The sequence below is a fragment of the Cupressus sempervirens genome, chromosome 3 (assembly GCF_028749045.1).
Source record: "Cupressus sempervirens isolate cs-2001-9-10 chromosome 3, ASM2874904v1, whole genome shotgun sequence".
NCBI lineage: Eukaryota > Viridiplantae > Streptophyta > Pinopsida > Cupressales > Cupressaceae > Cupressus > Cupressus sempervirens.
Window position 1 is genome coordinate 995983255 of NC_143120.1, and position 26242 is coordinate 996009496.

The 26242-nt window shown below is 36.7% G+C and overlaps 1 protein-coding gene across 2 annotated transcripts in view; it reads left to right on the forward strand.

Moving 5' to 3' along the window:
- Window positions 1-25896, forward strand: part of LOC149570105 (SNARE-like superfamily protein) — a 64903-nt gene extending 39007 nt beyond the window's left edge. The window contains exons 2-5 of one of the 2 annotated variants that reach the window (XM_089822757.1): window positions 17167-17280; window positions 24856-24935; window positions 25134-25261; window positions 25545-25896. In XM_089822757.1, coding sequence (XP_089678883.1) covers window positions 17167-17280; window positions 24856-24935; window positions 25134-25261; window positions 25545-25631 — 409 coding nt within the window. In that variant the 3' untranslated portion in view covers window positions 25632-25896. The remainder of the gene's footprint in view (window positions 1-17166; window positions 17281-24855; window positions 24936-25133; window positions 25262-25544) is intronic. The other variant, XM_089822758.1, reaches the window with a different exon arrangement.
- Window positions 25897-26242: the final 346 nt, after the last annotated feature.

Here is a 26242-nt window from a genome sequence, read left to right on the forward strand (position 1 = left end):
GCCCAAATCTGGACGTAGATTTTTGACCAAAAAATTTCTCTAGAGTAAGCCTAGAAGTGAAGGCTCACAAACAAAATCGTGATATGCTACCACAGTGGTTTGCAGGCCGGCTAGTAAACATGCAGAAATTGGAGAGCAACTTTGATCTGCTTAAGGCAATTAAAATAGAAAGAGCATTTTGAATCCATTTTAACAACCCATTGTTGGAGTATTGGTCTATAGATTGCTTACATTTTATCAGATCAAGTGTGAGAAGAGTACTTGGATGAGAACTGAAAAGTAATGATTTGACAATGTTTGCATGAATCAAATTAATTCCATTCAAAGAAATTTTGGATCAATTCCTTAAAACTTGCACTGGTGTTTGGAAGTAGAATGTGGAAATCAAAAAGCCAAAATTCTATTGCTTGAATTGCAATACTTGAACTATTGTTAGTGTTATGGTTAATCGATGTTGTTATGTTGAATGTAGGAGATGAAAGCTCCCTATATAAGATTTACAAAGATGATGTTTCTAAAAGAAACAATCATGAACTAAAGATGAAAAAAGAAACTACCTAATAAACTAAAGACTAACTAAGATGACCATTAAGAAATATTATAATATTCTAACACCCTCCCTTAATTGTCATTATCTAAATGTTTTCTTTAGGTCACAAATTCTGCAAAACATTCTGTTGCTGCTAAGACCCCCCTTGAATCTGCAAATTGTTAATGACAAAGAAGCCAAAATCTATCCATAAAATAATAGAGAATGGTGCCCCCTTTTTCAGAATGCTCTACATAAAAAGACAAGCTTGCTATTGACTCTACCATTGAGATGAGTCTGCCACTAACCCTCCTAGAATCAACAATACATCTATCTAGAAATCATAAAAAAACATCTTCTATGGAGACAAAGACAAACACTGAGATAAGATAGATAAGATAAGATAAAAATATTATTTTGAGGAAAAATCGACAAACCCTCCAAACTTTGTAAATGAGTATGATGACCCAAAACAAATTGCAAAAAGCCACCATTTTTTAGGAGGAAACTAAAAAAAATTAGACATGATTTTTGAGGTGACAAATTGATCAAAACCAGACAACATAATCTGAGACATAGGTTAGAGAATACAAAGCTTCATTTTCAGGAAAAAATTACAAACCCACTAGAGAAACCTTTTTGCAGAAAAACACAAGACTTCACATGGTAAAACAACACATACAAGAGGAAGAAGAACACATCCTTGACGAAGAGATTTATGCCATGTTGTATACTCCTACTATTCAAATTGCAAGGCACATACATCAAAGGATTGGGAGTGACAATAACAATTATAGTGGAAGAACACCATGCAAATATTATGTCAAAAATCGCGTAAACAATTATAGCGGAAGAACACCAAGTGAATGTTATGATCATGCGAATGCTTTTGATGGTTATGCTGCCATAGAGAGGCTGCTCTCTAAATTAAAATTCCAGTCCATACCCTCAAGAGTCTCCTTTGACAAAAAATGTTATGTGCATGATAATTTTCATGGGGGTAAGTCTTTATTAAATCAAACTGATATAGAGGAGTGTTGGGAAGATTGTGTAGATATAAGAGAGGTTTAAAGGAGAGATTTGATGAGGATGACATTTGATCAGGTTAGAAAGTTTGAGCTACCTATCCTTATACTTGATGAATTGGTTGATGATGGCTCAAAGTTGATGGATGAAGCATACCAGAGTATTGCCTTTTCTACCACATTGTTGTTGACCTAGCATAACAAAGATGACATGGATGTGGAGAAGAGGATTGTCTACATGATTAGAAAAAACTAATAAATGGGTTAAGAAGAAGGCCAAAGAATGTATTGGATCCTTAACCCCTAAAGTTCTACAAGTTCTAAGCAAAATGTGTCACAAGGCCCCAATCCTATTAAAACCCCTACCTCTTTGGTATCTACACCCTTAGAAGAAGCCTCCTACCAGGTGGAGATGTTGAAGAGCTAGAAAACTAGGGGAAATTGAAATTAAAATGCGAAAGTACTCATCCTCTTCAAAGATAATTGCCAATAAAAAGGTTTCCACACCTTCTTCCCCTCCTACCATTGATTTGCACTATGCCAATGGTGGTATTCAAGAGAATGATGCCCTCATCTTCCACCAAATTGGAGCAGATGATATTTCCAATATAATATTTAATAATATAGAATTTGATAATATTTACAATTTATGGGTTGTTTATTTGTCTTATGTTGAATGCATTATTGTTGGAAGTTATTGTTACATCCCAAAGTTTGACCTAGTTTTAAAATTTCTCATAGTCGTTGGATTTAATGGATTTTTCTTTCATGATCATGTGAAGTAGGTAGTTATTTATATTTGTTGTATTAACTAGTTAATGAAGATGGTTGTTAACCACTATTTTCTATATGTTGTTTAGTAGTTACTTGATTTTGGAATTATGGTTAATAATTTAAAGTCTTTTAAATGTTTATATGAAAATTATTATGGAACTATTATTATGGTGGAAGTATTTCACGGGTGATTGCAGGAGAAGGTGAAGGGGGGAAGCATTGCTAAACGGGATCATCGAAATGGGTTGCTTAGTCCAGTCAACAAGATTGACAGGTATGACCTTAAGCTTCTTTAGTAAGGACCTAACGACTTGAACACATGATACATCTGTGGGACTTGCATGAGTTATTAAATAAATAAATAATTTAAGAAACATAAAATAATTTAATTAAAATATAAAATGTACCTCAAAGGATTTTAAATGATCTTTCACCATATTATTATAAAATATATATATATATATGTATGTATGTATGTATGTATGTACATATAGATATAAAAATGAAGTGGCACCATTATATTATTTTCTTATAATAAAATGATGCCATCTCACTAATATATTTACATGTACATGTATAAATATAAATTATAATAATATTCGAATTAAAACCTTCCAACTCTTTTTCCATCTTTATCCTTTCCTTGTTTATAACCGATTAAACACTTGGTGGATTAAATTGACGAATAATTTTTAAGTTATGGAAGCCAAAGAGTCTCCTTAGACCTTTTTATATCTCGAGCCAGGTGAGATAAAGAGACGGGAACTTTGATTCTCGATTTCTTTTTAAACCGCAATTCTTTCTTTGCTTATTAAGGCTCCCTTCTTAATCGATACTTGTTACACATATCGTATCTCTGCAAGACCATTGAACCCTTTCCCATTCATAAGCAGCACCATTCTAATACTCTACCGTATATGTTCTATTCATTCTAAGGATTAAGTATTTATGCACTTTGGTTACGCCTACAACAACTGAAGAAGAGCTGGTTACCAAATGACTTGCAAAACTTCAGAATAGATCCAAATTTATATCAAGTCATGTGATAATCATTCCAGTTCATGTTATTTCCATGTTTATTTTTACAAATCGATTTCCATAGCTGCAGCTGTAGTTTATCCTCATTTATAACTAAATAACTCTAGGGAGCTGCTTACCAATAAACATAGTGAAGTGTCTATAGCATGGATTCATAAACTATTTTTGCCAATAGACTTTAAAGTCGGATGATAATTATTTATGCAAGTTTCTTTCTTTTAAAGAATATATTCATGTAATCACAGATTGTACAATGTTGGAAGTTTACAATATTCATGAATCAATAAGAGCCAGATGCTTTGAAATTTCAAACATCTAGGACTCATCGGTTGTTTAGCCACAGAAAAGGTGAAGAGCTGAGATGAAATCTGATACTCTAAATCAAATTAAATAAATCTTACTTAATAGCTCGTGCTCGTCCCTAATGTAACTTGTTGTCAAGTCGAACGGTGGTGATCGGGTCGTTGAACCCATCAAAAATTCTTGGCCAAGGTAGTTTAAAGGCATGTTTGCCATCTAATGATCACTTGATGTCAGTTGTGCCAGTTATGTAGACATGTCCGTTTCATAACTATGCGGACATTCTAAACACCAGGATGCTCAGGTGGTTGGACTAAGAACATCCCAAGCCCAATCTCGAGGTAGGGAAGGCCTTTCTAATTCAATATATTCTGTGAGGATAAGTATGGTCTGAGGTTAGGAGGTTAAGCTTATGTAAATGCTTCTCTTCTTACCAGAAGACGAGGCTTGCACAACCAGCTAAAGACCCTCCAGATGATACTTGTATGATTCTTTTCTTCTTTTCATGATAAGCATTTAGTTACTTGTATTTAGAAAAGATAGTTAATCGATAACTTAGTTATTTCAGTTAATCATTGATACAGTTATTTTCAGTTGATCATTAATCTAGTTATTTTAGTTGATCATGAATACATTTATTTTCAGTTAATCGTTAACCTAGTTATTTCAGATGATCATGAATACAGTTATTTTCAGTCAATTGTTAAACTAGTTATTTTTAGATGATCATTGATATGGTTATGGTTATTTCATGTAATGTCCCCGTCATAAAATAAATGTATTTAATTAATCTTTGTAACAGACTGATTGATTTAATTTATCTCGGTCCCATTTTTATTTTTGTTTTCAAAGTTTGTGTTGTCATCGGCTATCTTTGTACACCCTCGGAAAGGTTTACCCGATGGGTATTTAAGCACAGCTTGTAGGATGTCTGTAGGTATGTTTTGGATTATATTTCTCTGTACTGCGAATTCCTGTTGGGGATTCTTTGTTGTTCGCCATTTCGGAAGTGAAAGATCTTCCCTATTTGGCTCATGCAGTTTTGGTGGGATTCCACCCTCACCCTATTCTGTTGATGTATGTGTTACTTCCCTCGGATCAGACAAATCATAGCATTATCTTTCGGCAAATCATTACTAGCATTCAAATCTCTATTGTGGTGTAGATTTCATGAACATCTTCTGTATATGATCAGGTTTGTGTTTGATCCAACTGTGCATTTCCATTTTCGTACGTTGAGACATCTTCACCTCCATACGGCCCTTTTCTATTGACTGTACTATTGCAATAGCCACCGTACGATCTGCTTGCTGGGATCACCGTATGGCTTGTTGAGACACTGTATGGACTACCAAATTTCTCCTCGTACGGCTTCTCGAACATAGTGTACGACCATCCTAGTGTACGACTTTCAGCTCTAATCGTACGCCATCTTGTCATAGTGTACGACCCTTTGTGCATTACTCCATTCACCGTACAGACATTCTCTATTTGTAGATATCGTACACGACACACCATCCATACTCACTGTACGACCAATTACTACATCCTGTACGATTTCTCTTAGCTCACCCAATTGCTCCCCTCCCATACACATTGCCAGTTCATTTGAAAATTTGAGTTTGGGTGTCCAAGCCTCTGCAAATGGGAACAGGTAAATTACAGTGGTATCAAATTGCTTCGATCTTGCCAGCCTGTGGACAGTGAATGAGAGTTTATAGCCGAAAGATGACACATTCCGTTGATTGAATGGCTGATGAATGGGAACCGATTGTTGCCGAACTTGTGGCACTACTGAGGGAACTTGCCAGGAATTAGGCATAGATCATTGATACGTAGCGACTTATGGAAGAAACTCTCAAGAAGTTGGTGGAGAATAAAATATCTAGAGAACAAAATGGTCACAGTGCGGACTCGGTGTCGGGTAAATTATATCCTCAGCCAACACGCACTCGACCTTCCATGCCAACTTTCCCACCACGGATGGAAGCGCATCACGGAGAGAGACAACCAACTTTCGAAGAGATGAGAGAAGATTGGAAGAATGCAAACCTTGAAGAAGATATATCCTACAAAGATTACGCAGATCTGAGAATGAGATATTTGGGAGGCGGAAACAGAGGAGGATACTTTAACAGTGATCTCAGGAGAAAGTTGAGTAAGGTGAATCTGTCTCCATTTGACGGATCAAGTTCCATATCAACGCAAGCGTGGGTAATGAAAGCTGATACCTACTTCCAGTTGAATCCTATGCCAGAAGAAGAAGCAATCAAATTTTCCGTGTCGCACTTGGAGGGAGTTGTGCACGAATGGTGGCACTATGACACCATCACATTAGGGCATGATCAAACAAAGACTTATGTGGTATTCACAGAGTGATTGATAGAATGATTTGATGGGAAAGATCCCGAGCTCAATTTCAAAGATTTGGCGCAACTAAGGCAAACTGGATCGGTAGATCATTTTATTGCGGAGTTTTAGAAACTTTTTGTTTTGTTCATGGACATTTCCGAAAGAAGGCGAGTAGTGCTCTTCATGGACGGGCTGATAGAACTGCTGAAAGGTTGGGTGAAGGGATTCAATTTGTCTCCCTTGTTGGAAGCAATTAGTAAGGCACAAAGTATGACATCATCGTTGACATCATCCTCATCCTTTTGAAGTTACATCCGAAACCGCCAACGTTTCCAAGGGACAAACCTCCGCCCAAGAAGCTGTCGTTGGATGAAGCTTCGCGACAGGAACTCCAAAGGAAGAAATTATGTTTCAATTGCAAGGGACCTTGGGAGCCTGGCCACCATTGCCTCGGGAAAGGGAAGGATGACCAACCCCATAGTGACACCAACATGGTCAATCTAAACCGTACGAAGAGAATTGCCGCTTTGGTACAGCACAGAGGATTCATTGCCTTGGCTGGTAGCTCGAGGTGCATAGTTTTCCGTGTACGGGGTACCCTTCAAGGACAAAGGGTTACGGTGATGTTGGATAGCGAAGCTACTTTGAATTTCATAAACACATCCTTGGTAACGAAGAAGTCTCCCTACGGAAGCGCACGTAGGCTTTCAGGTCAAGGTAGCCAAAGGGACCTTCCTGCTTTGAACGCACCTTGTTCCTTAGCTGAGCATCACAATGGCGAATCACACGGTGACGAAGGACTTCTTCATAGTGGACCTTACTGACATGGAAGTCATTCTTGGCATACAGTGGATCGAGACCCTTGATGAATACACTAAGAGTTTCAAGCGGATGGATTTCACTTTTGTGGTTGACGAAAAGAAGGTTGTCCTCCGAGAAATGGAAAATGAAGGTCCGAAGGAAGTTTCCGCGCATTAGATGGAGGCAATCTTGTGGCACGATGATGTTGCGTGGGTGGCGCATTGCTTTATCTCGGCGAAACCTATAAAGGGGCATTGAACACCTCCACGGGATGAAGAACTTCAGGATATTTTGAGTAGACATGATAAAGTTTTCATGGATATTCCTCCTGGCATACCACCTCATCAGGGGTTTGAGCACACTATTGAGTTGGAATCAGGAGCAAAGCCAGTCATAACCACACCGTACCGCCACCCCAAGAAATTCAAAGATGAGATCGAAAGGACGATTCAGGAATTGCTTGAGAAAGGATGGATCCGTCCCAATTCCAACCCATTCGCAACATCTGTGGTGTTGGTCAAAAAGGAGGGAACGATGCGCGTGTGTGTGGACTACCGCGCGTTGAACAAGAAAACAATAAAGAATAGGTATCCCATTCCAAGGATAGATGAGCTATTGGATGAACTGCATGGCGTGGTCTATTTTTCAAAAATAGAACTCCGTTCCAGATACCATCAGATCCGAATGAGGGAAGATGTGGAGAAAACGGCTTTTCACTGCCACTACGAACATTATGAGTTCCTGGTCATTTTGTTCGGATAGACCAATGCACCTGCTACATTTCAATCGTGCATGAACCGTATCTTCAACAAACAATTACGTAAGTATTTCTTGGTATTCTTTGATGATCTTATTTATAGCAGGACATGGGAGGAGCCCCTGAAGCATCTGAATGAAGTTCTAAGTGTCATGGAGGAACAGTCCTTGTTCACTAAATAGTCCAAATGTGAGTTTGGTATGATAGAGATATTGTACTTGGTGCATGTTGTTAGTAAATACGATGTTCAAGTGCATCAAGAGAAGATCCAGGCTATCCTCGACTAGCCTCCCCCAAAATCACTTACGGACTTGCAAGGAGTCTTTGGACTGTGCAGTTACTACAGGAGGTTTGTTGAAGGATTGTCTCAGCTGAGCGCACCTTTAACGGATTTGACGAAGAAGGGGTCATTCTAGTGGAACGAAAAGGCACAACTCACATTTCATAAGTTGAAAGAGGCCATGAGCACTTGTTTTGTACTTGCACTACCTGACTTCACTCGACCGTTCATTCTGGAGTGCGACGCGTCCGGGGAAGGCATTGGAGCAGTACTGATGCAAGATAGACACCCCATCGCTTATTAGAGCAAAAAGTTTACACCAACAGAGTGTCTGTATTCCATCTACAACAAAGAGATGTTGGCCATTGTGCACGTGCTAACCAAATTCTGATAGTATCTGGTAGGTGCCAAGTTTGTCGTTCGTACGGATCACAACAATTTGAGATATTTTCTAGAGCAGCGGGACTTGAACGAACGGCAACATAAATGGGTAAGCAAAGTTCAAGCTTTTGATTTTGACATTGAGTATGTGAAAGGGAAGAATAATGTTGTTGCAGATGCCTTGTCCAAGAAGCCCACCATCTACTCACTAGATCAGATTTCAGTTGACTGGAAGGCACATCTATTAGTGGAATATTCCAAGAATACATTTGCTTGTGAAATAATGGACGGCCACACCCACGATGATCGGTATAGAGTGGTGGATGATATCATCTACTATAAAGAACGGATATACCTGGTGCTAGAATCCAAACTGAAGCAGAAGATCTTGAAGGAAGTTCACGACTCACCTCTGGCTGGACACCCCGGTTTCTTCAAAACTTACAGAAGTCTTCGGGAGAGGTTCTCATGGAAAGGACTAAAAGGAGACGTGTTGTAGTATGTGAGAGAATGCATGGTCTGCTAGCAGAACAAGTTCGAACATACTCTTCTTCCGGATTGTTACAACCTTTGCCAATTCCCAAACATAAGTGGGAAAGTATATCAATGGACTTCATAACAAGACTTCCCATGGTGAATGGAAAGGATTGTATCTTTGTAGTGGTTGACAGATTGACAAAATATGCACATTTTTTCGCCATCCCCTCGGACCTTTAGGTTGCATAAGTTGCTGATCTGTTTTTCAGAGAAGTCTTTCATCTGCACGAGTTACCCCGAAACATCTTCAGTGATCGAGATAGACGATTCATCAGTATTTTGTGGATAAAATTGTTTCGGATGGTAGGGACAGAGTTATCACCAAGCACCAGTTACCACTCGTAGACGGACGGTCAAACTGAGATTGTGAACAAATGGCTCGAAGGCTACCTTCGAAACTATGTCTCAGCACAACGAGCGTGGGTAAAATGGATCCATCTGGGAGAATATTGCTACAATACCACGTATCACATGTCTATTGGGATGGCACCATTCAAAGCTTTGTACAGGTACGAACCCCTCTCTTTCCTCGACACAGTTCTGGGTGATAGTCGCGCTCCAAGGGCGAAGGACTGGCTTCAGGAGGGATAGGACATACTGAGGAGCTTGAAAGAAAATCTATAACAGGCACAAAATCAACAGAAGATGTATATCGACAAACACAGGATAAAGAGGAGTTTTGAAGTGGGGGATTTGGTTTATCTTTGGCTCCAGCCATATTGACAATCTTCATTAAAAGGAATAGGAAAGGAGAAATTGAAGCCATGATTTTATGGCCCCTATCGAGTGGTCCATCGCATTGGTGAGGTAGCATATGAACTGGAACTTCCGGAGGGAAGCCACATTCATAATGTCTTCCATGTTTTCTGCCTGAAGAAAGCCATAGGGCAAAATGTCACAGTTGCTACTGACCTTACGCCACTCAACGAAGAAGGAAAGCTCATCTTGGAACTGGCTGAGATCCTCTAAGTACGTGAAAAGATCCTAGGAAACTGCACTGTGAAGGAGTACTTGGTACACTAGCGACACCTACCATTGGACAATGCAACGTGGGAAAGCGAGCACATTCTCCAGCATTCGACATTGCATTTGCTTGAGAACAAGCAAATTTTGGGACGGGAGGACTGTAATGTCCCCGTCATAAAATAAATGTATTTAATTAATCTTTGTAACAGATTGATTGATTTAATTTATCTCGGTCCCACTTTTATTTTTGTTTTCGAAGTTTGTGTCGCCATCGACTATCTTTGTACACCCTCGGAAAGGTTTCCCCGACAGGTATTTAAGCACGGCTTGTAGGATGTCTATAGGTATGTTTTGGATTATATTTCTCTGTACTGCGAATTCCTGTTGGGGATTCTCTGTTGTTTGCCATTTCGGAAGTGAAAGATCTTCCCTATTTGGCTCATGCGATTTCGGTGGGATTCCACCCTCACCTTATTCCGTTGATTTATGTGTTAGCTCGGATCGGGCAAATCATAGCATTATCTTCCAAAAAATATTACTAGCATTCGAATCTCTATTGTGGTGTAGATTTCATGAATATCTTCTGTATATGATCAGGTTTGTGTTTGATCCAATTGTGCATTTCCATTTCTATATGTTGAGACATCTTCACCTCCATATGGCCCTTTTCTATTGACCATATTGCTGTAGTAGCCACCGTACGGCTTGTTGAGACACCGTACGAACTGCTAGCTAACCGCTCGTACGGCATCTTGAACATAGTGTACTGCCATCCTGCCGTATGGCTTTCAGCTCTAACTGTACGCCATCTTGTCATAGTGTATGACCCTTTGTGCATTACTCCATTCACTGTATGGACATTCTTAATTTGCAGATACTGTACTGCACACACCCTCCATACTCACCGTACAACCAATTACTACATCCTATATGATTTCTCTCAGCTCACCCAATTGCTCCCCTCCCGTACACATTGCTAGTTCATTTGAAAATCTGAGTTTGGGTGTCCAAGCCTCTGCGAATGGGAATAGGTACATTACATTTCAGTTAATTGTTAAAACTTTATGTGGAGTTAAATGAAAAACCAGTGATAGTTGATCTTCTTTACATATGCGAGATTGCATGCCTTTCAAAACTCTTTGGTTAAACATTTCCTCTTGTTGATGTGAGTTTTGCTCCACTACAACGTGCAAAATCAAATACACAATGTTTCAAGATGAAACATCAACTACTCAATCCTCACTTGATATAAAGTCATTTGTTATGCTAATCTTGCAATGTAAGATCATGAAATGACTTCAAGGTTCCTTCAATCATGGATACTCACTTAGTGAATAATGTGATTTGCTAGTAATCACTTAGGAGACATACACTTGTTCATTCTATGGATTAATACTCTTGCACTTCTGTGCAATAAGAACCCGATTGATTTCCCGACTTCCACTTCAACTTTAACTTACACTAAATTCCTACTTGTACTTCTAACTATAAATGCAAGTAATCATGGATGATATGGACTATAGTAGATGTAGTTTAATCAAAGACTCCATCCATCTAGTGCAAGCTTCTAATGAACACTTGAATGGTTTTCAAAGAAATATCTCCTCTTCAAACCCATCACATGGATGCAAACTAAAGATTGAATATCAATTGAAGGTGCTTAAATCATCGACTTATCACACAAGGCACACTTACAATCAACAAGAGGCTAGTGGCGTGGAATTCTCAAGTCAATCAAGTTAACATCCATAATCTTGTTCATTCACCTAACTACTTCAACAAAAATAAAATCTTGATTAAAGTGAGATGCAAAGAACCATACAATATTCCAAAATGGTCATATATGTCCACCATGAAGACCAATAATGAGTAGAGAACAATTTTCATAATACTTTGGCAACAATTCTCAAACATAACCCCTCCTACTCTACTCTAAAACTAATGAATTGCAAATGAGTAGGCATTGGCCTTTTATAGTAATCCCTAATATAATGAGTGATCAAGATTGATTTGGAATCAAGGGCCAAGATTAATCCACATAAGTCCAAATTAGGGTTTTATAACCACCCACTACAAATATTAAATGCCCACCTAATTATAATTAGGCACCATCATGTGGGCCATTTAGAAAATTTGATTACCTTCACGGGCCGATAAGAAAATAAAAATCCATAACTACCGGATAAGGATGAATGACAAACAAACCAATGAGAAGAGAGACCATTCTAGACAACACCTCATCACCTTGGGAAATGTGTGTCTTATCCTCATCTTCTTTTACAGTCAACGAATCCAGACATAATCTCATCAACACACCTACATGTGGCACTTGGCATGTTCTTATTGCTTGAGGATATGGCTGCCATCTCATCATTTTTTAACCTACAAGGAAAACCACCACTTATAAATAACTGTGAAATCTTAAATGATAATTTCAATATGACTTAGAAAATTGTCAAATCTGCTATTTTTAATTTCCAATAACAAAATTTAACTGGGTAATGCAAATTGAAATATCATCTCTCATTTTATTTTTCTAATTTTTTAATTTTTTGAGTTGTTATTCATACCATTGAAATTTGAGCTTGTTTCATAACATCCCAATAAATTTTAAGATTTCAAGGCATTTAATTAAACTTGAGGAAAGGTAGGGTGATTTTGGGGCTGCATTCCTCCACTTTTGCAACAAATCTCTAGGCTCAACTCCCTTATTTCAAAGTTCAAGGCGTATTGTTCTAAGTTTTGGGCTACAACTCCAAGGCTTGAGATGGGGTGATACTTCCTACACTTGACTTGACTTAAGACAAATTTAGATGTATGAAGAAAAAAGCCCAGCCTTGATATGACACACAAATTTCATGGTAAGGAAAAAGAGGCTTAGCCCCAAGATGAGACACACAAAAAGAGGCAAGAAAAGAAGGCTTAGCTCCAAGATGAGACGAAAGTTACATGGATAAAAAATCAAGTCCCAACTCAAAGATGAGATGAAAACTACATGGGTAGAAAATCATGTCCCAGCTCAAAGATGAAGCAAAATTTTAGTGGGTAGGAAAACAAGTCTCATCTCCAAAATTTTATACTTGGCCAATTTTTCCTCTTCTCAGCCCAACTTATATTTTGTTTAATCTCATAGACTTAGCCAAACTTTGCAAAATTACTCCCATTTTGACACTAAGATAATTTTCTCAAATTTAAAACCAAAGGTAACCTTCTACAACCCAGCTTAGTGCCAAATCATTGCAAATTTTCAGACTTTTACCCAAACACAACCTCTTGCACCCAGATTGATTGTTACCAAAAATTAATCCAACACCTAAGCTTACCAGCAAAAGAGGGAGTCCCCATTTGCAATAGGGCGACAGTGTGAAAACCTCACAACACCTCCCTTATTTGCTTTCTGGTCAAAAGCATGAGTGTTTTAGTTTTATTGTTTTCAATTATAAGAAGGTAGCTGCACCTTCGAAAATGAGCAGAGAGTTGGTGTAGAAAATCATCACAATCAACTCAGCTGTTAGTTTAGATTGCCACTTGTTTGGCACATCACACTGAAGAGTTAAGTGATAAAAATCTGAAACTAACAACATTTTACTGAATCGTGTGGGGAATGCCATTTTAATGATGGAGTTGTCCATTTAAAATAATGACGAGAATCAAATAGAGCAATAGGATTGAGTGCCAAGTTTCAATATCTTTATTTTAGAGGTGTCTTAGGACTCATGGCCGTGACTTATCGTGTGAAAAACTCATAGTGCCATGGTTTGGAAAAAATAAAAGAACCTATGTGATGACATGAGGTAGATTTGTTTATTGAATTGATTGAACAGTCTGGAATTCCAAAGGAACAAGTACAGATAATAGTGCAACGATCTTTGTGAGTAGCTCTGTGCTTTGGTTGAAATTTCTTGCTGCTGAAGAGAGACAAGCTTGAGTTAGTCAAATACAAGAGTATGTTTCATACACGAGTAAATGCGTTAAATCACTGTCATGGAGTCGAGCATGTTAATGATATGTGTGTGTGTGTGTGTGTGCCATGATTTTAATGAAGGGGCTCAAGGTTGGTGAGGCATGCTGCTTTTATTTTTTCTTAGTGTTAATCGATGGATAGTTGAGCTTTTGTGATTCTGTGCATGGTTGGCAGCATTGTTTCCTTTTAGTTCAGTATTCTAGAAGTGGTTCAACATTATTTCTGGCAAGTTGCAGGTTCTATTTTGGAGTGTGCAGTGTTGATGGATTGGGCAGTAAAAAATTATTAGAGGAAAGACTGCTTGTGTGCGAAGTCTGGAGTTAAAAGATGCTTAGAAGCTAGTATATTTTTCTGAGCCGATGCCAGTGTGCAAAAAGGAGAATATATGATACTTTCTATTTATTAAAAAAGTTTGGTATGAAAAGAACAATGATCAAAGGACTTTGTATCTGATGCAGTGAAGATTTAGATTCTATCATTTTGAGTTGGCTCTTAACTGAGGTTGGTGGCTATGGTGGTCAGAGTTGGTGCTTTGAGGAGGGTTGGTACTCACTTTTGTAATCTGGTTCGGTGCTTTCTGTGAGTTGCTGCTCACTTCTCTAATCCGGGTAGGTGCTCACTTTTGTAGTCTGGTTGGTGCCCATTTTTGTAAATGAAAGATTTGTATGCTGAAAGGGTTTTCCATGAGAAATCTGGTGTTAGTGGCTTGATGGTTGCTCTTTTCAAAATTTTATGTGGTTTCCTGCATTTAAAAGTTTAAAAATCTGAAATACTGATTCACCCCCTCCCCCCACTCACTCCCCTCCTAGTAGATCCTATGTGCTTTTCAGTTTCTTGAATTGGGCGTTCAAAACTAAAATAATACCAATGCTCGGTTTAACAAATCAGAAGACCACAGCCTCCAAAAGTAGCTCCTCAGTATGCTAAAATGTTATCAATGACATATAGTTAATAGATTTTGAACAAATTTTCTAGAAATAATCCTAGTTTGCTGGAAAAGCAATGCCTACAATATTGTTTTCTGTTATCAGCTGTGCCAAAATTTTTAGTGAAATTATAGGATGTATTAAAATGTCTTTGCTAGCAATTAGATAATTTAGATGTCCTCTTTGCCAGCAACTGTCTATAATCATTGTTAACAGCTATTTGTTATCTTCAGCAACAAGTGTTTGTAATTTTTTTTGATTTTTTTAACATAAAGGCAAAAGTATGTTACAAAAACAACTGGTTACAGAGTAGGTCTGCTTGCCTTAAAAAGAGTCAAGGCACATCATTTCCAGAGAATCAAGATTATCTAGATGGATTGAAAACAGACAATCAACAAGAGAGAAGTAATCCTCCAAACACCATAGATGTTAGTTCTTTGGAAGATTGTACATACCTTGGGTACTAGAAATAATGTTTGTCTATATGTTAAAAAAAATTAGATATATAAAAAATGATTCAAATATAGTAGTGCTAAAGTTAATCATAGTGGAATAACTAGAATGAACACTCGATAAACCTATACATTAGCCAAAAAAAAATAGTAGGAATCAGTAATCTAGAGTTGTAATCAACATTCACAAAATCATTAAAGTGTCTACTCATATCATAAAGGACTATTCTGGTCAATTTTAATATTGACCTTAATGTTATTTCAATTAGAAGCTGCTTTAGCTAAAAAATGAAGAGCACTGTTTCCTTGGCTTCTAGTTTGGTGCCACTTAACAACATTGAAACCATGCATACAAACATTGATGTCTTTCTTTTGCCATTGTTTGCAGTGAGAGGACTTCACTTGCTTTTGAAATGATCAACCAATATTGTAGAGTCCAATTGTAGGTAAAATGCCTTTCTTAGCATGTAAAAGAGCTTAGGAAAATAGTCATAGCCTCCACAAAATCAGTAGAACCAACACCGACTCTGCCTTTGTGATCATGACAAACACTTCCCATGCTATCATTTCTAGGATTACCTTTTGAAGCGCCATCGACATTAATTTTAATCAACCTTGGAAAAAGGCATTCACATTAAGTAAGTTGATAATTCTGAGGGTTGTTATTCGAAGAGGAAAAAGAGGGGTATAGGAGTAGAATTTTTGCCAAGAACTTGGTTGATGATCTTGAAAACAAACTTGATAGGTTTCTTTTAGGTTGGCCATTACTCTATCCCAAACCTGAATTATATGCCACATTGTATCATTAAGAATCTGTTGATTTTGCTACCACCAAACATTCTAGCAGATCTAATCAAGACCAATATCATGCAAAAGAGATGGCTTTTAGCTTCAAAGAAGGTCACAGCTGATTCAAAAGAGTCTTGAATAGTCTCAAAGACAACATGAAATTCCTAATATAGACAATGAAGAAAAGGGGCGAAGTAGTAAGGTAAAAAATGTTTGGACAACAACCCCTTGTTTTTTAATATTATCCCATTCACGAAGTTTATCTAAAGTTGTAAGCCACATGAAAGCATTAATCTTAGTCCTCCATTTAAGATGCTAGATCCTTTTCCATTGTTTAGAGTTTTTAACCTCCAAGTCATTTTCTAGAAGAGTTGTATAACTCACATACATGGTGTAGATTGTAGAACCTTTCAATACCCATTCAAAAAAGTCTGAACCTCCATTTCCAAATCTTCACACTATCTTAAATGGCTGCTTATTAGAAATCAGAACCATAAATCCGTCCAACATCAATACATAATTTTTAATTCTCGGAGATTAACAACAATCAAAATATCATCAAATCATTGTAATATTTTCATGAAGAACACTTTGACTTCTTTGGCTTATCTTAACTTTGTCATTCCTCTGTTTGATATTAGATTTCGTACAGAGCAACCTCAGCAATCATTAATTCATGCCAAATGGGTTTTGCTTCTGCTTGGCTATTTGTCCTTCACCTCAAGCCTGAAAATAAACCAGAAAATAGTGTTTCCATTCTGATTTGGACAAATTCTACTTGTTCTTGAGGAACCTTATTTTTTACATGATGCACTGTCACTATTCATTTTAGCTCAAGAAGCTTGTAGGTAAGGCATTGCATTATTTAATTAACATTGATTTTAGCAATCCTATCGCTGGAAGGGCTATTTTCTTAGATTGAAGAAATAAATAAATTCCATCAGCACACTGACTTCAGATTATGTGGTCAACTTCTTTTTTTGTGCTTAGTATTTGTGCAATTCATAAAGCAATTGAGACTTAAGTAAAAATTACCGAAAGGATGGTTTGGGACTACCCTTAGTATTTTAAGATTCGTGCTTTTTCTGATGAATACAGGTTGCAAGAGAAATGGGATGATGAGATCCATTCTGCATTTATTTTCAAGTTTTATTTTATTAGACTTGGTTATGAGTTGTTTGCAATGCTAGTTAAAAATATTGTTATTACCATCTATTAATATTGTTGACACTGGGCATGGTCAAATATTCAAGATCCTAGTTGCAACCATCCTTTTTGTTAATTTGTGAGTGCAGATTTCATGGTGTTCCAGCAGAGGAGCGATTGCACTGGAGATCATTCCTTGTCAAACTTGGAGCAGATAACCTCAAAGGTGCAAAGAATGACGAGCTGCTTGTGGCATCTCATAAGTATGTTTCCATTGCCATCCCATTTATGTGCTATACATATCTTGGAAGTAGATATAGATAAAGCTTTAAAACAGTTCGGAGGAAGAGTTACAGAGAACAATTATCTTCATCAAAAACTTATATTGTTTGGTTCGTAATAATCTGCAAAGTCTTTCAGCCCCTGGCAAACTCTAGAAGAATTGCGCTTGCTCACAGAATCAAAACACTGGGTTGTTTCAGTTTGAGCAATGCTCTTATCTTCAGTCTTTGTGAATACCAAACTCAGCACTTTTCTCTAAACAAGTCTCTGTCACCTGCATTTCGTGAATTTTTTTTTGGGAGTTACAACTTGCTCCATATGATTCTATATCAATGTTACCAGAGCCCCATTCCATTTCTTGCATCTCTGTACTTTTCAGCAGGCTTGAGCCTCATATCTCAAAATCCTACCCTTGTTTGTGACTGCATAGTCCACGGAGACTCCTTATTTCAGTCGACACATTTCTCACAATTAATTTTCCTATTTGAGGCCTCTCCTTTTGCAAATAATTGATCTTGCATTTTGACATTAAAGAACACGGAATTTAGTGCACAGGGTTTGGTGATTATCTATTAAACAAATGTTTCTCTCTGTTATCTATTTTACTATTTTTGTTGGCTAGAGAGACACTGAAATTACTGAAGCTCGTGGTTAAAGATAAAAACTTCCTCTACAGTCCTATGGTGTGGTTAGTGAAGATTAAGTCAACTGTCCGACTCTTCCACTAGATCATGTGACAAGTCCTTCTAGCGTGAGAATCTCTAATCAATTGGATGCCCTCGCAATAGTGTCCAACTCTAAAATCTTTATCCATGCCCAACAGTTTTAACCACCATGTAGTTTGTAACATTCTCCATCACAGTCAAGGGCAAATTAGATAAGCATATTCTAAATTGAGGAATTCAGACTAAAGAGCTCTGGGTCTTTATTAAACCAAGCTAAGATTCAACTGCTATGTAAGTGTTATCAATTCTTAGAAACAGCTTTAAAGATTAAAGAAACCAGTTTCTTTGACCGTATTCAATTTCTCTACACCATGTCTGCAAATTTTTGGTTCATTATCAGTGCTAGATTTCCTGCAACATGTAACCCCTTCCATAGACGTTTACTGTTCTTTTGGTTTACCATCTGTCCAAGGGCTTCAACGATTATGACAAACAAGAATGCGAATAAGAAATCCCCTTGACTTAGCCTTCGACTGCTCTCAGAGAACTCACACAGTGAACCATTTAGGAATACAGAGAAATGCATTGTTTATAGGCAGCCATAAATCATGTCCAACCATAGATAGCCTTTTCTGCATTTCTTCATAATTGACACGAGAAACAACTGATCTGGTCATATGATTTGCTTTTGTCCAATTTTAAAACTATTTTCTTTTGCCTTTAGTTTTCTACCGTGTGAATTATTTCATTTGAATTAGTGTATACTTATAACGTCAGTGATCTTGGTATTATTTTGTACATTTTGTTACATTAAGATATTGGTCGAGACTTTGCAAATGACAAGCACTTATATTTCTTGGGGTCAAATGAAATTAAAATATTGTTTATGCTTTTTACAAGTTTTCTCCCTTTTCTGTAATCTACTATCTCCTAGACATCATGACCAACAAAACGTTACCATTATTGGTAGAAGCAAGGCGAGAGCCCTTTTGATCTAGGAGAATTTTTTGTATGAAGTTAGAAAGCTATGATTTTTACCTTTTTTGGTAAGTGGGGCTAGTTACATTGCACTATCCTTAGGGGTGATTAAGGCTAGATCCCTCTCAATAGATCATTTATGCTATGTAATTCACAGCAGCAGGTGGAGCAAGCATATGTTGAAATTTTTTGACTGCATTTGCTTGAAATTCAGTGCAGGAATTCACTTTTTCATCTTCAAAGTTCATTATTGATTCAATTTTATTGTGTGATCTGCAAACTATCGCTGTGTTGTGGAAAAAAATTGCATTCATATCGCCTTCAGGAAACCACCTTTCTCTTGATTTACTTTTCCAATGAATTTCATTGTGTGCCAATACTGTGGCCTGTTCTGCTTTTAATCATTCTTCTCCTAGAAGTTGAATTGTAAAAAAATATTTTTCTTATAAATATAATAATTGTTGCTTTTAGATTATTTAGATGGGTTATCAATTGGGGTTTGTTGATGTGAGTTTTGTTCCACTACAACATGCAGAATCGAATACTTAGTTTTCCAAACGAAACACATAATCTCCAACTCTCTCTTGAATAAGGATGCTCATATGCTAAATAATGTAGACGACTTGTGTGATAAAATGAGACAACCTCAAGATTCCTTCTTAATCCTGGACTTCCACTCAGTTTTATGATATGATATGTTGATTGTCGGAAAGGAACTTACATTGTTCATTCAATGGATATCAACTTGGGTTTTATCTTCTCTAGTCACTTCCAACCAAACAAACTACAAAGGATGAGTGTTTAGAAATTCTATGTAAGAATGCAAGACAATTTTGATGATGGGTTGAGTCTCAAATCAATCCTTGCTTCACTTTGTCAAGTAGCCATAGGAGGGTGCTGTCTTCTACGGATGTGAGAACGGTTCTCACATTGTCAATACTCATTCAAATACCAATGAAGGCGCCATCTGAATGAACACCTCCAATAGAAGTTGAACAATTGAAATTTAGGCCCAAACTAATCTTACACTAATACTTACAATCAACAAGTATCAAAAGACACGGACAATAGCTTCTCCATTAATCACTATTTGACAATATATTCCATCCATCTATTTCTAGTTAACATGAAATGATATCTACTCTAAGTGAGGAATCGAAGGAACCATGCAGTACTTTAGAGAAGCACAAGTAATCCACCATGAAGACCAACAATGACTCAACAATTACTTTGATAGGATAATGGCAACAATTTTAACAAGTCTCCTCCTACTCTAATCTCCTAATCTTATATTTCCTCTCTAATGAATCTAAATCTCCCTACAAATGAGAAGGCCTTGGCCTTTTATTGTTGTTCAGTTTAGGGCCAAGATTTACGCATTACAAACCTTAATTAGGGTTTCCACACTATCATCCAATTACCTAAAGGCACTACTGTGTGGGCCAGAAAGAAAATTACAATGCTTTTGAGAAACAATGAGAAAGTAGATAAGGTAGAGGCACTAGATGCCTTCTATATGTACATTTGGCATAATATAATTGAATGTGTGTGAACATGCGTTATTGGAACTTTTGATTGGTTGAAGACAAGTGGGTGCCACCTCAACAGCCTTATCCTATAGACTTGATCAATTCTTTGGTGATGAAAAAAAATCTCTTGATACTCAACATTATCAAGCCTTTGGTAGTGATGCCTTATTCTCAAATTGCTTGATCCAAATTTGCTCCATCTTTTGAAAATCTTCTTGTTGTAATGATTTTGAACTCACTTGTACTTGCAAACTTGATGCTTCCTTCAATGTCTTAACCTTGGTCTTGTTGCGGTGATGAAGTCTTTCATGTAGTTGGATCTTTCAATGTGAACTGTGATTTCTGGACAAAATTCAAGATGATAATAGTTTTTTCTGATTTATATTTCTCCTTGTTCTTCGCTTTCTTGAACTCCTTGATATTTGAACTTGCAATTTCAACTTTGAGCTTCATCTTTCCCATCTTCGAGCACCTTCTTGCTTGTAATTTTGAACTTGATCTTGTAGCATCTATTTTTGTTGGTGTGATGATTGAGGATTTGCATACCATCCATATTTCGATCTTCCAATTTGTACCACTGAGTCCTCCTTCATAGTTAATTTGTAAAGCAAAAGAGAAATTGAATTAATCTCATAAAATTGACAATTATAAACTAAATGAAGAAAATCTAAAAGCTTACATGATATGAAATTGCATCTAGATCAACTTTAAATCAACATTTTGGTCTCATTTTTATTTCTTTCCAGCTTTCCTTATTCCTTTTTCACTTCATCATTTATGTTTTTTTTACCAATTCTAATCTATTTTTCCTTGAGGTGCTCATCATTTCATAGGTGGAAATATTGTGGGGTTGGGATTGAAAATCTTATGTTTGTGACAATTCTGCCCTTGAGATAGTCGAGATCTTAGAATGTTGGGATTGAAAATCCCGCCCTTGTATTGGATTTTTATTCACCATCTTTGTAAGTATCGATGAACTTCTTGGGGGCTGATATCAATTTTTATCTTAAAATCTTGATGGAAGACTCCATTGTTCATTTTGCATCTCATATTGTTCATTTTGCATCTCATATTGGAGACATGGGAGTGGTTTTGGGAAGTTGGGATTGAAAATCCCAAGTTTTGGACAATTACATCCAAAGACCTTTATGGTGGAGGTTTGTGAAATTGGGATTGAAAATCCCATATTCTTGAGAATTCCGCCCTTGATTGGGATGTTCATACATTGCTTTTCCTTCAAAATTTTGATCAATCTGCCACTCACCCTTCATTTTGAGCCTATAAAGTGGAATCTAATCCTCGTTTTCACCTTAAAACGGATTGTATCTTGATGGAAACATCGCAGAAATCCCAAGATCTTAGGATTTCTGACCTCGTTTTAACCTGATTTCTCTTCATTTTGTTCAAAAAGCTTGGCTCTTATCTCTTCAAACATCCTTGCTTACGTTCCGGTTAATTTGGAACTGATAAACTTCATCAAAAATCCCATTTGCAGCCGGGCAGAACTTTTGGATCTTTGGGATTTTGCAAGGGAAAACATCCCAAGATCCTGCGATTTCCGACTGTCACCTTGCATCTTAATTTTGCCATCCTAAGTTCAAATCCATGCTTGAAATATCTTTCAAGGCTCACTTATTACGAATCTCAATCTGATTTGCCAGTCACACTCTGAAAGTTCATTACTATAAGAATTCAATTCTTTTTCATTTTCAGCCCCTATCATTTTTCTTCAAGTATTTTGTTGATTTCTTCTCTCCCTTAATTTTGTCCTTATCAATTTGGCACTCAACGTTGACCCAGGGCCATCTTTCAAGGGCAAAGATTTTGAGTTCTTGGGATTGAAAATCACAAGTTTGGGGAAATTCTGCACAAAGACTATCATGGCAGAAATTTTGAGAGTTGGGATTGAAAATCCTATGTTTTGGAGATTTCCACCATGAATTTTCACTTCAATTTTCATGGTACTTGGATTGAAAGGAAGCGCGGTGGCACTCCATTGCTTGTCATATCCAAACTTGTAATCCCCTTCTAGACCATGGCAGAATTTTGAGAAGTAGGGATTTTTCTTGGGTGGAAATCCCAATTCCAACCTGATTTTTTATGCTGAAACTCCCAACTTATCACTTCAATATCTTTAGCTTGGAGGGCAAAATGAATTATATAAAATATAACACTTAAGTTATTGTAACAAATCCTTGATTGACTTGACTACCTAGTGAGCCAAAGGTGCTCAAACTTGTCTCTCGGACTTGGAGATGTGAACATTGCCATCAAGGCGATGTTAAGACCATTACTATTACTAAAGCAAAAAGAGGGGGGTTCCCGTTTGCAATGGGGCGATGGTGTGAAAACCTCACAACAAGGTCCCTGCATTTGGACTGAGAAAAAAACATTATGTAATGCTCATGAAGAAAGATCATGCTGCTCCCTTGACAAGAAAGAATGTTCTTTCCAAGGAGAGTAAGCCCTATTTGAAGAAATGAGAAACTCTATGGGAGGCTTGCTGGCTGTCACTAGTAAAGCTAAAGAGGATTAAGGAACAAGTTCTTTTGACCTTATAGCATATCAATTGTCTTTTAAGAAGACAATGTAGATGTTTCTGTTGATGCTATTGCATGTGCTGAAACATTCTCCACCACCAGAGCCTTCTCTCAAGGGCCCTTAAAAAAGGAAAACAGGCCCCTAACTGAGCACCTAAAATAGAAAAGTGGTAGAGCAGAACTTCGACCAAGAAACTTGGCTGGCAGATCTCTGGTTAGGGGTAGAACAGTAACTAGCAATATGTCCTCTAGTAAAGCACCTAAGCCAGTGGAAAACAAGACCCTTATATTCTGGATGTTTCTTCCTAGATCAATCTACTTGGAGTTCTTGTAAAATATCTACCTTGAGCATAATGTGAGCAAAAGTAGTGTGAGAAAGTTGAGATCACCAAATCTGTTTGAATAAATTTGTTAGGGGAGTTTCGATTTCTAGTAAAATATGAGTCAATTGAAAATCAAAGTTGCGTGATATGCATGCAGATATTTTTTTCAAGACCCCTAATATGGAGTGACAAGATGTGATATTCATTATTAAATATATTAATGTATAAAACAAATTTTTAAATTATTAGAGGAGATTTTTATTAATAAAAGAATATTAAAACTCCAAAATTTAATTATAATGGATATTAATTAAAACTTAAAAAAATACACTTTCATAATTAATTTCAAATTCATTAAAAAACTATAAGAAATAAATGTAAATATAGATTATTAAATAATAGATTATAACAAATAAAACATAAATACTGATAAAAAACAAAAAAAACATAAATAAATATATAATTTTTCTCAAACCTAACATTTTTAGACACTAATTATAAAAATAATAATTGTTTAATGGTATTGAAGGGTGATCCCCAGGTTGAGAAATTCAGGCATTTCAGGGTCGGAGCTTGTGACTATCAAAACAAAATGTCTTCCAATCAAATCTAGATCTATTGTATGATCCCCTGGACGGGTCTTGCAATGAATGTTCGAGTTGTTTCCTGCTAATTTAGTGTAGTTTCAGGAGAAACACACACAATAAAACACCTGGAAAATTGCACAGATAAAAAGGTCAAAAAATTGTGCAGAGCTGTTCATCTGCAGACTTGCAGTGTACTGGCAAGCGACATGTTTATTGTTCTAGCTGCAGAGGTTGAATCTCAGTGCAGCTAGCAAAGAGAAGAAAGTTTTTGCAGAAAATTTATTACCAACATTCTGTGGCTGCAAATGGGCACTGTTTTATTGGTAGGGTTTTTAACTGTCTTACAGAATTCACAAATCACTTTTTCTGCTTTCTCAATTCACCAGAGAATGAGGCACTTATTACCATAAAATAGTGCATTCATTCATTTCGATGGTTTCTATAGATCTCTTAGTTCATCTGCTGTAGTCTATATAGAGCTTAGGAAGATCCAGGAAGCTTTGCCTGCAGCAAATAAGTTAAATGTAGTAGCTTTTTGTTTGCATCATTAAGAATTGATGAATGCATGGTTGGGAAAAGGTATGCCAATATTAAATATTCACTTGATCTCATATCTTAGTGCTTTTGGTTACCATTTGATATTGTTGGATTCGTTAGTTGTGTGGTAAAATATATCAGTGATTGTCTTATGCTTGGGTCAATCAACTTTTTGAATTGATTTGTTCTGAAACTCCTACCTTCTAGAATTAAGATCACTGGTACTTTGGATTTTCAAATAGATTCTGTTTTTCAAAAACTAGAAGTAACCTTATTGTAAAGGGCTAAAAAGCCTGGGTAAAGTTCTGTGGGAAACAAAGAAAAATTTACAGAAGCATCATGCTTTTCAGCTTTGAACTGCTCACCTCATTTTCCTTGTCTTGGATGTGTTTTGCAGGTCGGTCTATATTGTCTACACTGTTCTTGGCAACATCTGCATTTATGTTGTTGGAAAAGATGAATACGATGAGCTTGCTTGTATGTTTACTGACCCATTTTCAAAGGCAGTTTTAACCTTGTGCTCCAATTTTCATCATCTTTTTACATGGCTTTTGCTTTTGATAGTCTCCTCAGGCCTTCCTCCCATGTAAATTTGTATTTACTATTTAGTGGATGAAACTGGGTGCTTTTAAATAATTGGTTAATATTCTGAACAGTTTCTTCTCACATTTACAGTGGCAGAAGTTATCTTTGCAATAACAACATCAGTGAAAGATGCATGCTCCACAAAGACCCCTACAGAACGTATCTTCCTTGATAAGTATGGAAAGATTTCTCTCTGCTTGGATGAAATTGTCTGGATGGTAAGCTTCTTATTTGAATCATTTGTAGCTTATTGTTGGTTGAACAAATGCTGTATTAAACATGAGATTTTTTAATCCATGAGTTTTGAGTGGTAAAGATATTTAAAAAATAATCTGTTGTAATTTTTTGCATATATGTTTTGTAGCACACCCTGAGATAAATTGTCACACACTATGAGTTATCATCAGGATGAGTGTGATCCAAAATGTTGATGCAAAAATTTGTCAGTTTCCCCCAAAAGCTTTACCACTTGACAATATTGTTTTTTAAAATTAAAAATAGCCATTGAATTTTCAGGGAATGCTAGAGAATACTGATAAGGATCGTGTGAGAAGGCTGACAAGATTGAAACCCCTAGCCGAAGGGTGATCATACGTAGAAAATACTCTTCAAGTTTAATGTGATATTAATTGCATTTATAGTTTGTTCTTGAACCCTTTTGCACTGTCTACTTGTGATACTATACTGGGCAGTTTTCTCATATTTTAGTACAATAAAATGTGCTGTTAGTTGCATATGAATTGTATTGAAAAATGGTATTGATGTAAAAGGTATTATTGCACTCTATGCCTTTATAGAGTTTCCAAGCCTGAAGGTTTGAACAGTTAAAATGATAAATTTAATTGAAAACTAATCTAGCGGTAGTCTTACACTGTTTAGAGAAACAAGGTAACCTATATTTTTTATTATAAGGTCAAATTCATTTACTTTGTGATCTCCAGCTTATACCCTTGCATCTACTTTAGTGACCAGCCTTGTAGTTACAATATAGTTTTGCTTGCATAGAGTCATGCTGAGTTGTAATGCTCCACAAACACCTTTTTATGCCTATATTCTATTTTAACATTTGGACCAAAATTAAAAAGTGCCTTAAAAAGTCATCCAATTGATTTGCATTAAAATACGTACCTGGATGCTAGAGCATTCTTTCATCTCTAATTGATTCAAATTGTTGGGTTCTATAAGTCCCAACTGATCTT